At 43.3% G+C, this 17,123-nt stretch overlaps 1 protein-coding gene across 13 annotated transcripts in view; it reads right to left on the bottom strand.

Annotated features, from left to right (window-relative positions):
- bnc2 (basonuclin zinc finger protein 2) overlaps nucleotides 1–17,123 on the bottom strand; it is a 319,299-nt gene that overhangs the window by 57,562 nt on the left and 244,614 nt on the right. For all 13 annotated transcript variants that reach the window (XR_009655096.1, XM_060926625.1, XM_060926620.1 and 10 more), the window contains 2 exons: nucleotides 16,699–16,801; nucleotides 15,907–16,142 (listed from right to left, as the gene is read on the bottom strand). Coding sequence is in view for 12 of the 13 variants with exons in the window: in XM_060926625.1 (XP_060782608.1) it covers nucleotides 15,907–16,142; nucleotides 16,699–16,801 (339 nt within the window). In the remaining variant the exon portion in view is untranslated. The remainder of the gene's footprint in view (nucleotides 1–15,906; nucleotides 16,143–16,698; nucleotides 16,802–17,123) is intronic.

A 17,123-nucleotide genomic window follows, 5' to 3' on the forward strand; every position in this document is an offset into this window, starting at 1 on the left:
AGTATGCTGTACAGTGTAAGAGTATAATTTAAGGAGAGTATGATGTACAGTGTAAGAGTATAATGTGAGGAGAGTATGCTGTACAGTGTAAGAGTATAATGTAAGGAGAGTATGCTGTACAGTGTAAGAGTATAATGTGAGGAGAGTATGCTGTACAGTGTAAGGAGGGTATAGTGTATCAAATCAAAGTATCGCCACAACAGAAACACACAGGTACTAGTAATGTAAGAGTACAGTGTATACTATATAAGTATAGTGTAAGATGGTACTGTATAACAAGACTTTCTTGTATAGAGTATGGATTACAGTGCAGTGGTATAGTGTACAGTGTACGAGTGAAGTGTATAATGTGTAATTTGTATTAGAGCCAAAATACATTGCAAATGAGGAAGTAAAAAGGCAGCAGGAAACAGGAAGTGAGAGCAGAGATGCTGTTCTAGATAATATTTTAATAAATGGAAACCTATGATGGGGGTATAAGGGTCAGTGGAGGAGTAAAAATACTATCATATTTTGTGTGTGTGTGTGTGTGTGTGTGTGTGTGTGTGTGTGTGTGTGTGTGTGTGTGTGTGTGATGTTTTAGCGGATGTTTTTCTGTAGAATATATGACACAATCCTGATCGATGAGCCACTGTTGATCAGAGTGTAACCTGCGCTAAGCCACAAACACATTAGCAAGTCTGAGAGCAGCTCATATCAAATTCAGAGACACGAGGATAAGGACACACACACACACACACACACACACACACACACACAGAGTCTGTGCTGTAATGTTTTAAACTGTATCGATGATCATTAATGACAGATCTGAGATGGATGATAAGGAAGTTCATTCAGGAGATGCTTCTTAACACTGACCTACTGCTGTCATTGTGTGTGTGTGTGTGTGTGTGTGTGTGTGTATTGGGGGGGGGGGGGGGGGGGGGGGTTTGAAAAGTTCCCAGTAGAGGGTTCTGCAGGGAATTTCAGTTCTGTGGGTTTTATAAACTTCATACAATGTGAAGTGACACAATATTGGAAAATTTAAATTCACAGACAACTGTGGGAGGGAAGCCATGGCCTAAAGGTTACAGAAGCAGGTTAGAGAAGGTCGCTGGTTCAGTTCCCTGAACCAGCAGGAATGGCTGAAGTGCCCTTGAGCAAGGTACCTAACCCCACCTGCTCCCCGGGCTGCCCGTTGCTGTGGGTATGTCAGGATCCTGTTGTATGTTGTTCTGGATAAGAGCGTCTGCTAAATGCCTGTAATGTAATGTAACTGATGATATCACAAGGGCCATTACAGTAGCTAATCAATTAGCAGCTCTGATTCAAACTCACACACGTTAGAGGCAAAACACAATTATTATGATCACACGGTAGTTATAATTACACACTTTCTTTTCTTTGTTTCTTTCTTTAAGGCATTAGTGTCCATGCACATATGATTTATACAAATAATTTATATTTAAACCATTTAAAGCACAGCGCACACACACACACAATTATGCACGCATGCACGCACGCACACACACACACAATTATGCACACACACACACACACACACACACACACACTTAGGGAGAGGGATGTTGAAACACGTAGACTGTTCTAACAAGCAAAATAAATAAATAAATAAATAAATAAATAAATAACACACGCAGTGTGTGTTTTACAAGTCCACAGATCCTCTCTGTTTTTATAGCCTTTTTACTCCTTCTGTCAGTCTGTCTGTCTGTCTCTCTCTCTCTCTCTCTCTCTCTCAGCGTGCGACCCACAGAAGAAAGTGGTCCATTCCAAATCTAATATAAGTGGATTTACTCCCAAATTCCTTCGTATGTTGTAACCTGGTTGTAACCTTCAGCCCCAGCTCAAGACTGTTTGAAGCCTGAGTGGAGGATTTGGGAGGAGACCGAGTGTGGATCTGGCAAACACACACACACACACACAAATATGAAGTGTGTGTATTAGGATAGAAACTAAACAGTTTGGAGTAATTCATGGTTGATCTGTTTATAAAGCTTTAACTCTTTCAGCTCTTGGACTTTACATGTGTTTGTGTTTTACATTTTTGACAGTAAAATAAAATCTTATATATGGTATGGCTCCATATCCCACACCGTTTCAGATAACCACAAACATTCATTTGGAAAACATTGACACACTCTATAATGGGAAATAGCAGTGAATAAACTGCACCTGTCCAGAGCCAAAAGATCAGACGCAATCAGACTCAATCTGAATCATTATTACATACGGACCAGTTCACATACAAAACCACACAGTGGGGGATTGTTCAGTTACAGCACAGAGTTCTGTGAGAACACACACTGTTTCTCAGTTTATACGTGTGTGTGTGTGTGTGTGTGTGTGTGTGTGTGTGTGTGTGTGTGTGTGAACAATACATCCATCCATCCATTTTGGCATATCACTACAGTGGCATGGCCACTCTGACAGCTTCAGCCATCAAAGTGTCTAGGGAACATTACAGTAGTGGTTTCAACAATACATAACATAATAATAATAATAATAATAATAATAATAATAATAATAATAATAATAAAGTGATGAAAGTTATATCCACAATAAGAAAGAAAGAAAGAAAGAAAGAAAGAAAGAAAGAAAGAAAGAAAGAAAGAAAGAAAGAAAGAAAGAAAGAAAAGAACAATAAGTATGTTCAGTTGCAAATTCATGTGTTAGGTGTTGGGAATATGCTAACACAGAGCTAACACTTTAGCAAGCCACTGAGCCATTCAGCCTTTTAAAGGTGTCATTGCATCGTTTTTTCATTAATTGTGCGGTGGTCTCTAGTGTGAATGAACGCCCTGTGAGCCGGTTTTGGTGAAAAAAATGCTGTGGTTCTCCTGTTTCAGGCTGTTCTAGTTTGGTGGAGGAGTGGGTGGGGAGAGAACGACAGGATTTCAGCTCTTACTCATTAATATTCATGACATGTAAACATATCGCTTCTGATTGGCTAACAGCACTGAGACGCTCCCTCCAGTGGGTTATGGGCGAGGCCATGACTACTAATTTTCGAAGTGACGTAAGTTCGTAGGGCTTTTTCTGATTCGCTCATTTTTCCGTCTATTTTCTTTCATAGGCTGATACAGGGAACGGGGGTAGAAGAACATTTTCACGTGCAGCATGCACATGCAACTCGGAGTGACCTATGGTATTTCAAAAAGAGCCAGTATTAAACGGTTTGTCGTGGAATGACACCTTTAAACAAACAATGTAAAGACACAGTAACCATGGAAATGATACAGAATTGTCCAGAACATTAACATTTACCTCAGATATGTTGGCAACTTACTACAACCCCAATTCCATTAATCTGGGACACTGTATAAAATGTAAATAAGAAACAGACTATGACAATTTGCAAATCATGGAAACCCTATATTTAACTGCAAATAGTTCAAAAACAACATATCAAATGTTGAAACTGATAAATTTTACTGTTTTTTGAAAAATATATGCTCATTTTAAATTTGATGTCACCAGCATGTTTCAAAAAAGTTGGGACAGAGGCAACAAAAAACTGAAAAAAAGTTGTGTAATGCTAAAAAAACTCATTTGGTTAATTGTCAACAGGTCAGTAAGATGATTGGGTATAAAAAGAGCATCCCAGAGAGGCGGAGTCTCTCAGAAGTAAAGATGGGGCGGGGTTCACCGCTCTGTGAAAGACTGCATGGGCAAACAGTGCAACAATTTAAGAATAACATTCCTCAATGTAAATCTGCAAAGAATTTGTGGATCACATCATCTATGGTCCATAATATCATTAAAAGATTCAGAGAATCTGGAGAAATCTCTGTATGCGAGAGACAAGGCTGAAAACTGACATTGGATGCCTGTGATCTTCAGGCCCTCAGGAGACACTGCATTAAAAGCAGACACGTGTCTGTAGTGGAAATCACTGTATGGGCTCAGGAACACTTCAGAAAACCATCGTCTGTGAAAACACTTCATTACTGCATCCACAAATGCAAGTTAAAACCAGGTATAAACAATATCCAGAAACCCCGCCCCCTTCTCTGGGCCGAGCTCTTTTACGATGGACTGAGGCGAAGTGGAAAACTGTCCCGAGGTCTGACAAATCAAAAGTAGAAATTCTTTTTAGAAATCATGGACCCCACGTCCTCCAGGCTAAAGAGGAGAGGGACCAGCTGGCGTGTTATCAGTGCACAGCTCAAAAGCATTCAGCGTCTGTGATGGTATGAGGGGGCATTAGTGCGCATGACATGGGGAGCTTGTACATCTGGGAAGGCGTCATTAATGCTGAATGATATAAACACGTTTCAGAGCAATATGCTGCCATCCAGACTAAATCTTTTTCAGGGAAGGCCTTTATTCTTTAAGCAAGACAACGCCAAACCACTTTCTGCACATATTAAACTGCATGGCTTCATAGTAAAAGAGTCCGGGTGCTAAACTGGCCTGCTGCAGTCCAGACCTGTCTCCCATTGAGAACATTTGGTGTATTATGAAGCGCAAAATACAACAAAAGAGACCCTGAATTATTGATCAACTAAAATTGTATATCAGACAAGAATGGGACAACATTTCTCTTTCAAAATTACAGCAGTTGGTCTCCTCAGTTCTCAAACATTTACAGAGTGTTGTTAAAAGTAGAGGTGATGCAACACAGTGGTAAACACGCCCCTGTCCCAACTTTTTTGAAATGTGTTGTTGATATCAAATTCAAAATAAGCAAATATTTAAAAAAAAACAATAAAATGTCTCAGTTTCAACATTTGATATGTTGTCTTTGTACTATTTTCAATGAAATATAGTTTCCATGATTTACAAATCACCACATTGTTTGTTTGTTTGTTTGTTTTTATTTAAGTTTTACACAGTCCCATATTTATGGAATTGGGGTTGTAATAAAATGCTGCTAAAATTCAGCTAAAATTACAGTGTAATAACACTTAGCAGCAAGTACTAACACAACTCACACGGTTTCCTGCCATTTTGAGAAACAACACTGCAGTGCAACATTGTCAGAAAATCCAGAGAGAAAAGTGTGAATTGTTTATTCTTTTTTTTGTGGAATCTTCTTATGAATGCACTGACACATGAATGAATTTAGACACATTAGCATGGATTCTGACTGACTTTTATCTGTTCACGTAATCCATAAAAGTAATTTAAGGATCTTTTCAGATTTAAATCTCACAGTTTGCATAAAAATGGGTGAAATGTGTGAAACGGTGATGAAAAAAGGTGGAGGAACGATGAAGGAACCAGGCGTGGTGGGAAGAGTGCAGCTGGCCATGTTGTGCCATGTGTGTGTGTGTGTGTGTGTGTGTGTGTGTGTGTGTGTGTGTGTATGATGTTGGGATCACCTTGATTCACTGCGCCGGCTCTTTGATGTGTCTAAAGCGGGCTCGTCTGGCCCTGAGCAAACCACATACCTTCAAACAAAAAAAAATCCAGCCTGACGTTCTTGAAATCATAACCATATGAACGCAGGAATTTCACCTCGAGGATGACGCATTAACCTGCGATAACACGAACCAGGTTAGGACAAGGAGGAGGAGGACAAGAAAAAGAGAGTGAGAAAGAGAGAGAGAGAGAGAGAGAGAGAGAGAGAGAGAGAGAGAGAGAGAGGAGATAGAGCAGATGGATAAATGGATGGATGGATAGACAGAGGGATGAAGGGAATGAAGGGATGGATGGAGGGATGGATGAATGCAAGAACATTTTCTCTGGAGGATCACTTCCAAAAAATCGGAGTTGGAATACCAAAAATGGAAGTTTCCCTGAGACTAAAGTGACCTTTGGGTCTGATGGAGGAGTGTTTGCAATCAGAGAGCGAGAGAGAGAGGGACATGTGTGGGTGTGTGTGTGGGGGTGTGTACTATAGCATCCTGTCCCTAATCTGTTATTCAACTCCAATGCACAGCCATTGTTAATCTCACATGTACAATGTACAACACACACTTCTTTGTCTTCATCTCTTAACAACTAACAGCTAACTGAAAATGTGTGTGTGTGTGTGTGTGTGTGTGTGTGTGTGTGTGTGTGTGTGTGTGTGTGTGTAAATTCCTCATGTTGGTGACAATTCAGTTACAAATCATGAAAAAAATTCTTACGCTCTGAGTAAATGGGTTATTTGTAGTGTTAAGGGTTCTTCATTTTCAAAAAATAACTCAGAACCCTTTCTGATGGAGGAACGTTCTGCTGCAGGGCTCTACATAATGGTTCCCCTGGAAAGGGACAACTGAGATTTTATTCCATTTTAATTAACTGAATAATAAATTGTAATCATTAAAGAATGGGTTTCCTGTTTGCTGAAGGAAGTTAACCATGATCATTCCGTGATCTAGCTATCATTGGGAGAAGCAGATGAGTTCCTGGATTTATTTTCTTTCCAAATATTTTACTCAATTTTCTGTACAATGAACAGAACAGTTGAATGTTAAGGGCTACATCACACTCATCAGACCATCGGTCATTAAAGGTGATGTGTTCAGTGAAATAAAGTGGGCACGGTAATGCACATGAGAGCAACTGAGACAGGAAGTGTGTTTGTCCTCTGGGTAGTGGGGTCCCTACTGAAGATACGCTACAAAGCCACAGCAGCTCAAACTGGCAATGAACATCAGCCCTACAATGTAAATATTATTTTAAGTGTTGATCATGCTCGTGCCTGTGAGAGAAATTCAGCAGGGCAAAATTTCACTTTCAGTAAAAATGGAAATCAGGTCATTTTGACCCATAAATTGAACAGAAGGGTTAAGTGAATTAGGGCTCCGACGCCAGAGGACATCCTGGAGTAAGTGAATCAGGAAGGGAGCATGTTGTGCCCCCTATAGAGTCTCCTTACACACACACACACAGACACACACACACACACACACACACATTCCTTCGCGCAAGGCCAGATGTACTGGGCGACACACTGCGGCCAGATGTCAGCGCTGTTTGAGTAAAAATGGGCCCATTGTACAGGCGAACCAACCGAACTGTCACAGGGAGAGAGAGCGAGAGCAAGAGACAGACAGACAGACAGACAGACAGACAGACAGACAGGGAGGGAGGGAGGGGTGTTGGCTTAGCGGTTCCATCTGGTTCTGCTGGAACAGTCGCTGAAGTCAGGGAGAAACCGCAAAGAGGAAAAAAAAGCAAGAGGAAGCAAAATGTTCTACAAGGACATGAACATTACTGAGATTGTCGCTCAACCCGAGCCAGTTCCACATGTGGAGGAGAGTGTGTGTGTGTGAGAGAGAGAGAGAGAGAGAGAGAGAGAGAGAGAGAGAGAGAGAACTGACAGAGGGACAGCCAGCCAGATGGATTGAGAGACAAAGAGGCTGAGACAGACATACAGAATCGTATATACTTATATATACAGATAGATAGATAGATAGATAGATAGATAGATAGATAGATAGATAGATAGATAGATAGATAGATAGATAGATAGATAGATAGATAGATAGATAGGAAGGTAGACAGAAAGAGACAGAGAGGGATTAGACAGAGAGACAGATAGAGAACCAAGCAGAGGGAGACAAAGAGAGAGAGAGAGAGAGAGAGAGAGAGAGAGAGAGAGAGAGGCTGATGAGAATTCCATGTGTATGCAGAGACTGTAGAGAAATAGCAGCATCTGGACCCCATTGCTATCCGTTCCAGCTTATAGGTTACAGATGCAGGACAGGGACAGGAGGAGGAGACGGGATGAGATGGTAGAACGGACAGCAGAAAGAGAAGGGACAAGGGACAGGAGGAGGAGATGAAAGGATTTGTTTAAAAATATTCAGAGGCAGGTGAAGGAAAAAGGAATGTGTGTGTGGGAGGGTGCAGAGGGTGAAGGTCATTCTTATAAAGGAATGGACAGAAAGCATTAGCGTATGTATCGGAATGACTATTGATGTTCTTTATGATTCTCTGATCTTTATGCTTTTAGCTCATTTACACACTGATGGGTGAATCAACTGCATGTCCCACTCAAACACATACACCTTGTGTCTGTGTGTGTGTGTGTGTGTGTGTGTGTGTGTGTGTGTGTGTGTGTGTGTCCACCCAATATTTCATACTAATTTGTCAGTTTAGTCTGTATTTAAAAAAAAAATCACAATCATGAAAATAAAAGCCTGAAAAAGTCGAAGTTTTTCTTCCTGTTTGCTCATTACATCTTAATGAAGTGTGGCTGCAGCGTACCAACAAGCGCAAACAGGAATAAACCTGTAAAGTGCAGAGTGTAAAGTATAAAGTGTAAAATGTAAACATATAGAGTCAAAAGTAAAACCATATGAGGTTAAACACACACACACACACACACACACACACACACACACACACACACACACACACACACAGTACATTACATTAACCTATCCAGGAAGCTAATAACATGGTGTTAAACAGTCGGCATAAAATCAGTTTTAAGCCTCTGAGAGAAAGAGAGAGAGAGAGAGAGAGAGAGAGAGAGAGAGAGAGAGAGAGAGAGACAGGGGTAAAGGAAGACCACAGAGAGAAAGAAAAATAAAAAGACAAGAAAGAATTATCAAAGTGAATGTGATGTTCCTGTCCTCAGTGTGAAGATCAGACATGAATCACATTCACACTCTGTGTGTGTGTGTGTGTGTGTGTGTGTGTGTGTGTGTGTGTGAGAGAGAGAGAGAGAGAGAGAGAGAGAGAGAGAGACGGGTAGCTGAAATGATTTCTGGGAGAAAAAGCAGCCATAGCTTATTGATGGTGACAGGAGTGCTACCTGTGAAATGAGGGGCGAATGAGAGAGAGAGAGAGAGAGAGAGAGAGAGAGAGAGAGAGAGAGAGAGAATGCACTACAGCTAGTGTGTGTGTGTGTGTGTGTGTGTGTGTGTGTAATTTTGTGTGTGTAAATTGTTGTGGTATAAGAAGAATAAAAAACACTTCAGGACAAATTTAGGAACACACACACACACACACACACACACACACACACACACACACAACACACACACACACACACACACACACACCAGAGGGTTTCACAGAAGCCTCAGAAAACCGTCTTGTTTTCCTCAAAAACGGCCGGCCGAGCATGATGTTCCACTTATACACGGCCCTCGGAAACAAATCCACACACACACACAGCACCACACACACACACATCTAACCGCTAACCGCAAGCACATGTTACTCCCACTCTTAACTAATTTGTTCAGGAACCACTTCGGTTTTGGTTGCAAGGGATTGAGAGTATGAGAGAGGAGAGAGAGAGAGAGAGAGAGAGAGATAGAAGAGAGAGAGAGAGAACGAGATTGTGAGAGAGGAGAGTGAGAGAGAGTGAGAAGTGAGTGGTTGATTTTATGTTGATAGTGGGGGGTGAGTGTGGAGTGGAGAGAAGTTGTTGCAGTGAGGGCGAGGTGAGGGGAGTGTTAGAGTGAGTGAGGGGAGTGTGGGCAGAGTGTAGGTGGTGGTTGCAGTGAGAGTGTGTGAGGGATGGGTTGAGAGAGGAGTTGAGATAGAGAGTGAGAGGGGGTGAGAGGGACTAGATGACATGAGAGTGGTGTGAATGAAGGAGTGAGACAGGGGTGAGAGTGAGTTATGAGGGGGTGAGAGTGGAGTGAGAGGGGTGAGAGGTGAGTGAGGGGTGGAGGTGGGGTGAGAGGGGGTGAGCAGGGTGAGAGTGGTGTAGGGGGGGTGGGGGGGGGAGTGAGACAGGGTGGAGGTGAGTTAGGGGGGTGGGGGGGTGGGGGGGTGGAGTGGGTGGGGGGGGGGTGGGGGGGGGTGAGGGGGGTGGGAGGGGGTGGAGAGGGGGTGGAGGGGAGTGAGAGGAGGGTGGGGTGAGTTAGAGGGTGAGGTGTGAGGGAGTGAGCAGGGTGAGAGTGAGGGTGAGGAGTGAGTGTGAGGAAGGAGTGAGAGAGGGTGAGTGTGAGTTAGAGGGGGTAGAGGGAGGGTGAGAGTGGTTAGAGCAGGGTGAGAGTGAGTTAGAGGGGGTGAGAGGGAGTGAGACAGGGTGAGAGTGAGTTAGAGGGGGTGGGAGTGAGTGAGACAGGGTGAGAGTGGGTTAGAGGGGGTGAGACGGAGTGAGACAGGGTGAGAGTGAGTTAGAGGGGGTGAGAGGGAGTGAGACAGGGTGAGGGTGAGTTAGAGGGCATGAAAGTGAGTTAGAGGGGATGACAGTGAGTTAGAGGGGGTGAGAGGGAGTGAGACAGGGTGAGAGTGAGTTAGAGGGGATGAAAGTGAGTTAGAGGGGGTGAGAGGGAGTGAGACAGGGTGAGAGTGAGTTAGAGGGGGTGAGAGGGAGTGAGACAGGGTGAGAGTGAGTTAGAGGGGATGAAAGTGAGTTAGAGGGGGTGAGAGGGAGTGAGACAGGGTGAGAGTGAGTTAGATGGGATGAAAGTGAGTGAGACAGGGTGAGAGTGAGTTAGAGGGGGGTGAGAGTGAGTTAGAGGGGATGAAAGTGAGTTAGAGGAGGTGAGAGTGACTGAGAAGGTGTGACAGTGAATGAGAGGAGGTGAGAGTGGGTTAGCAGGGGTGAGAGTGAGTTAGATGGGATCAGAGTGAGTTGGGAGAGAGAGGAAGTTAGAGGGGGTGAGAGTAAGTTAGAGGGAATGAAAGTGAGTGAGAGGTGAGTGTGAGTGAGAGGAGGTGAGAGTGGGTTAAAGGTGAGAGGGAATTAGAGGGGGTGAGAGTGAGCTAGAGGGGATGAGAGTGGGTTAGAGGAGGTGAGAGTGGGTTAGAGGGGATGAGAGTGGGTTAGAGGAGGTGAGAGTGGGTTAGAGGGGATGAGAGTGGGTTAGAGGAGGTGAGAGTGGGTTAGAGGAGGTGAGACTGGGTTAGAGGGGATGAGAGTGGGTTAGAGGAGGTGAGAGTGGGTTAGAGGGGATGAGAGTGGGTTAGAGGGGATGAGAGTGGGTTAGAGGAGGTGAGAGTGGGTTAGAGGGGATGAGAGTGGGTTAGAGGAGGTGAGAGTGGGTTAGAGGAGGTGAGACTGGGTTAGAGGGGATGAGAGTGGGTTAGAGGAGGTGAGAGTGGGTTAGAGGGGATGAGAGTGGGTTAGAGGGGATGAGAGTGGGTTAGAGGGGATGAGAGTGGGTTAGAGGAGGTGAGAGTGGGTTAGAGGGGATAAGAGTGGGTTAGAGGAGGTGAGAGTGGGTTAGAGGAGGTGAGACTGGGTTAGAGGGGATGAGAGTGGGTTAGAGGAGGTGAGAGTGGGTTAGAGGAGGTGAGACTGGGTTAGAGGGGATGAGAGTGGGTTAGAGGAGGTGAGAGTGAGCTAGAGGGGATGAGAGTGGGTTAGAGGAGGTGAGAGTGGGTTAGAGGGGATGAGAGTGGGTTAGAGGGGATGAGTGTGAGTGAGAGGAGGTGAGAGTGAGCTAGAGGTGAGAGGGAATTAGAGGGGGTGAGAGTGAGCTAGAGGTGAGAGGGAATTAGAGGAGGTGAGAGTGGGTTAGAGGGGATGAAAGTGGGTTAGAGGAGGTGAGAGTGAGCTAGAGGTGAGAGGGAATTAGAGGGGGTGAGAGTGGGCTAGAGGTGAGAGGGAATTAGAGGGGGTGAGAGTGGGCTAGAGGTGAGAGGGAATTAGAGGAGGTGAGAGAGAGCTAGAGGTGAGAGGGAATTAGAGGGGGTGAGAGTGGGTTAGAGGTGAGAGGGAATTAGAGGAGGTGAGAGTGGGTTAGAGGGGATGAGAGTGGGTTAGATGAGGTGAGAGTGGGTTAGAGGTGAGAGGGAATTAGAGGAGGTGAGAGTGGGTTAGAGGGGATGAGAGTGGGTTAGATGAGGTGAGAGTGAGCTAGAGGTGAGAGGGAATTAGAGGAGGTGAGAGAGAGCTAGAGGTGAGAGGGAATTAGAGGGGGTTTGAGTGGGTTAGAGGTGAGAGGGAATTAGAGGGGGTTTGAGTGGGTTAGAGGTGAGAGGGAATTAGAGGAGGTGAGAGTGGGTTAGAGGGGATGAGAGTGGGTTAGAGGAGGTGAGAGTGGGTTAGAGGGGATGAGAGTGGGTTAGAGGAGGTGAGAGTGGGTTAGAGGAGGTGAGAGTGGGTTAGAGGGGATGAGAGTGGGTTAGAGGGGATGAGAGTGGGTTAGAGGAGGTGAGAGTGGGTTAGAGGGGATGAGAGTGGGTTAGAGGAGGTGAGAGTGGGTTAGAGGGGATGAGAGTGGGTTAGAGGAGGTGAGAGTGGGTTAGAGGAGGTGAGAGTGGGTTAGAGGGGATGAGAGTGGGTTAGAGGAGGTGAGAGTGGGTTAGAGGAGGTGAGAGTGGGTTAGAGGGGATGAGAGTGGGTTAGAGGAGGTGAGAGTGGGTTAGAGGAGGTGAGAGTGGGTTAGAGGGGATGAGAGTGGGTTAGAGGGGATGAGAGTGGGTTAGAGGAGGTGAGAGTGGGTTAGAGGGGATGAGAGTGGGTTAGAGGAGGTGAGAGTGGGTTAGAGGGGATGGGAGTGGGTTAGAGGAGGTGAGAGTGGGTTAGAGGAGGTGAGAGTGGGTTAGAGGGGATGAGAGTGGGTTAGAGGAGGTGAGAGTGGGTTAGAGGAGGTGAGAGTGGGTTAGAGGGGATGAGAGTGGGTTAGAGGGGATGAGAGTGGGTTAGAGGAGGTGAGAGTGGGTTAGAGGAGGTGAGAGTGGGTTAGAGGGGATGAGAGTGGGTTAGAGGAGGTGAGAGTGGGTTAGAGGAGGTGAGAGTGGGTTAGAGGGGATGAGAGTACATACACTTTTATAGAAATCCGACGTGATCACAGACATGCATCTTGTGAAAGAAACATTCTACATACAAAACTGTATTGATGCTTACAGCGAACCTGAGGAGAGGACGGCTAATTTACTCAAGCTTTTTTACCAAGTACAAGATATCTAACAATTAAATGCTCATCAGAAATGGATCCAAGTGGAACACTTTGAGAACGCTGAGAATGCTTTCCAAGAGCTAAATGTTAAACTTAGGTTTTTGGTTCTAAGAAGGAAATAATGAGCAGTAATATGATTACTTACTCAGTTAATACATACACTCTTAGAACAAAGGGTTCTTCAAGGGTTCTTTCAGGGTTACTTGGAAAAATAACATTTTTCTAGCGTCCATAAAAAGTTCTGACTTGGAAATATATTGTTGCAGATTGAACTACATTTAGCAGAACCACTGAGAATTCTAAATTTTCAAGATTGTAACTTTAGGTAGAAACACCACTTTTATTTATTCATACTTTGCTGTTCAAAAGTTTTTAAGGAGTCCAATGTTGTGAGACATCAGCTAGTTAGCAACATGGCACAAGTCAGGCTACATCATTTCTCTGTGGAGAGAGTTCTCTTCCTGTTTCACAGTGATGAACATTTGTATTGTTCTAGCAAAAACTGTTTATCACTTTTTTTTATTATACAGTGGAACCACTATATCTTCTGACTTGCTCAAGCTACAAGCTTGACCCTTCAAACTACACACCCAGAAGCAATGCACCATGTTACACACTTACTTTCATTCTTTTTTTCGCTTGTCACCTTATTTAAACCCCGGCTTCTATTAGTTTGTGTTGGTTTTTATTTTCCATGCTGATGCTCGTCATGTGCTTCACTTCTACTGTTGTGTTTGCATGCCTGGTGTTTTTTGTTGCTTTGACTATTCTGTGTAAATAAAGGGTTTCCATACTCACATCCATCTCCGTGCCTCAACCCTGATATTAACCATATAAATTGTAAATGTCAGAATCAGAAAGAGAGAGAGAGAGAGAGAGAGAGAGAGAGAGAGCACATCCATAACTTTTATTACAGTATATTGTTATAACTGCTTTATTTTACTATTAGTCACTGTTGTTGATGATTGTGTGTAGGTTATAAATGAAACTATGAGAGGTATTACGCATGTACACGAAAAGCAAGCGTTATATACGGCTTGCTCCTATCCGCGGTTTTGGCTCGCCGCATTAGACCTTAGAACGTATCCCCTGTGGATACGGCACGCCCACTGTATCTGCTGATGTGTCCTTGTCATTTTGAGTCTGAGTGCCGTCACCGTATCACTACATCATCATTGACATCACCAACAACAACGCCACCGCCGTCACAACACATAAATCTGATGATTATGATTCCTACTGGAGCCGTAACAAAAGAGTTCCCGAAATGTTACCAGGTCAACAGGGGATAGATTAACGTTTCGACTTTGCTGTTTTGCTCCCATTCCCTCAGGACACCATTACAGCATAATAAAAGAAAATGTACTGTTTTCACTGCGAGTGAGAATGGGGCATTACAGGATTACACTGTTATAATGTTACGTTACATCATTACACACTTACAGTGATAAAACATTACAATGTATGGCTGTCACTGTTACAATGTTGCAACTTCACAGTGTTACAACACTAAAACTGCACACTGTTACCAGGGCCGTAACCAGGATTTTTCAAATACCGAGGTCAAACATTGTGATACATCTTATTTGCCAAAAAAATGTCCTAATATGGTGACTTTTCATACATTTTGGAAACGAGTCAAAATCACAAGCCCAACAAGATGAACATGTAGGTGAACATGTTTATTTTAACAATTTCAAAACTGCACGATCACAAAAGTATTTTGAGTGAGTGAGTGAGTGAGTGAGTGAGTGAGTGAGTGAGAGTTTGAGTGAGTGAGTGAGTGAGTGAGTGAGTGAGTGAGTGAGTGAGTGAGTGAGTGAGTGAGTGAGTGAGTGAGAGTGACAACACAATCTAGCCGAGCCTGAATGGACTTCAATTGCTTTTTTAAAAATATCTGCCCTTTTCAATAGCAAAATACTAGACGGTTATTGGACAAAACCGACTAAAACGCTCCATTGGGAGACTGAGCCTCACTGGAGATGGGAGTCAATAAGAGGGGCGGGACAAGACTTCCCGAGAGGAGGCTCATCTCCAGCTGCTGATTGGAGGAGGAGCTGTGAACGCGGCTGGGCTCTTCATGATTGACAGAAAGCAGTCAGAGGTGGTACATCATGTAAATAAAATGTGAACATAAGTTTGCTACCCGTTTTCATTTCCGTTCGAAAATACAACCAATGATCAAAACAATAGTGTCTTGTGTTCCCGTTAGCCTATAGTCTGGTAAGTTAGCAAAATAGCTCAAGTCTCGTCAGCACCCAATAACTTCATAAACAACAGGTCACGACTGTCCAGCCTTTTCTGATCTGAAACGCACCAAATCACATCGAGAGAGAGAATAAAAGAGTTTGTGCCGCCTGGAAAACGAAAATCCTATCTCGCTAAGTGGCTTCCACTGTTGTTGCTTGAAATGCTAATTAAAATTGCACTGTTAATGATCATAAGCATTCCGGACTGGCAAAATGAACTCCCCTTCTTCCCTCTTTCTTTTTCTCTCACTTGTTGACTTTCCAGAGCTGAGTTTGGTTTGTTTTAGTGGAGTAGACTTCTTCATCTTATGTCAATTTTCAGATTCCACGACTAATTGACAAACTGCCTGGCTGCGGAGTCGGACCTTGATGAGAACACTTCTCAGCTCTTGTGTATCCCGCGGTGCTTAGCTGACTATCGCGAGGCTGCCGAATATGAAATGTTTCCAATGTCGGATATTTCAGCTTCGTTTAAAAATGATTATGTGGACTTTATTTTTAGACAAACAAATGAGAACAGGGGGATGCAAGCTGAATTTAGAATTTTCCCCCGATCAAAGTCAGAACGATTTTCATCATATATTAATTTCACATTTCTGAGTGAAAAAAAAAAAATACCGTGGGAAAAAATGCCGAGGACATGACCTCGGTGTCCTCAATGGTAGTTACGGCCCTGACTGTTACCATGTTACAGTGTTAGAATTACAATGTTGCAACTTTACAGTGTTCGTGTTGCAACATTAAAATGTTACAATGTTGGAAGTGATAACAGCCAGCAAAAGACAAAAATCCATGATGAAGCCCTGTAGACATGTGTATACATACCCATTCACTACAGCATGTGAGTTTTCTGTGTGTGTGTGTGTGTGTGTGTGTGTGTGTGTGTGTGTGTGTGTACGTACCTGCAGTATGTAGCCCCGGACATAATCTCTGAGGGTCCAGCCGAGGCCGTGCAGGATGTGCAGCACTTCATCCTGTTTGAGAACACTGAACAGGCGATCCAGCAAGATCTTGAGGCGGACAGGAAGTGCGTGCGTTCCGTACAGCATCAGACTGCTGATGTCAAACACCACATTGGACTGAACGATCTCCACCTGTGATGGGTGGTACAGGTGCTGCGTACTCAGCTTATCCAGAGCTATGGCAACACACACACACACACACACACACACACACACACACACACACACACACACACACTGTTTTGGTCCTGTTTTTGCTGTAGTTAATGAAATAAAGAAACTAAGTAATTAAAAAAAAACAACCAACCAACCTTTTACTCTGGAATTTATATATATACTGTATATATAGTATTTTTTGCTTGTTTTTTGCTTCACTTAATTTTTTTAACTTTGTAAGTAAAGCATTTTGTATCACCATGTTTAGGGACATAATTAAAAATGTATATAAAATATTATTATTGTTTTTGCATACATTATCTGTGTTGTTAAGGATATGAAGTAGGAAAGCAACAAAAGAAACAAAATAACAAACAAATCAAATTTTACTCTAAAATAAATGTCTATTTGTTGTTGTTTTTTTAATACTTTGACTGGAAAACTTATTTTTTCACCAAGTACTGTAATAATAATAATAATAATAATAATAATAATAATAATAAATTCTATTTACTGAGAGGACATAATCGCTTGCATGCACACACACACACACACACACACACACACAGGGCTGACCGTGAGCAACCCATCCATGTTTGCACTGATCACAGGTGCGCAGGTGAATCTTCCCCGGCTGGAAACACTCACAGGTGCAGTTCACCAGAGTGCAGCGAATTGCCTGCAACACACACACACACACACACACACACACACACACACACACACACACACACCATCATCATCATTTCAGTCATTACATCATCATCATCATTAATACAAATATATTATCAGTTGAGTTGTTCCATTTAACTGTCAATCAAACATTAAATGCACATCTATGACAACACGCTTTTGCTACACACACACACACACACACACAAATACAATTGCTATTCACATAACCAACTGAAGATTACCTCATTAATGCGACTTTAAACAAATAAGCCATGTTAAAGCATCACACACACCTAAAACCTCATCGTGTGTGTGTGTGTGTGTTC

Source organism: Neoarius graeffei, chromosome 7 (assembly GCF_027579695.1).
Source record: "Neoarius graeffei isolate fNeoGra1 chromosome 7, fNeoGra1.pri, whole genome shotgun sequence".
NCBI lineage: Eukaryota > Metazoa > Chordata > Actinopteri > Siluriformes > Ariidae > Neoarius > Neoarius graeffei.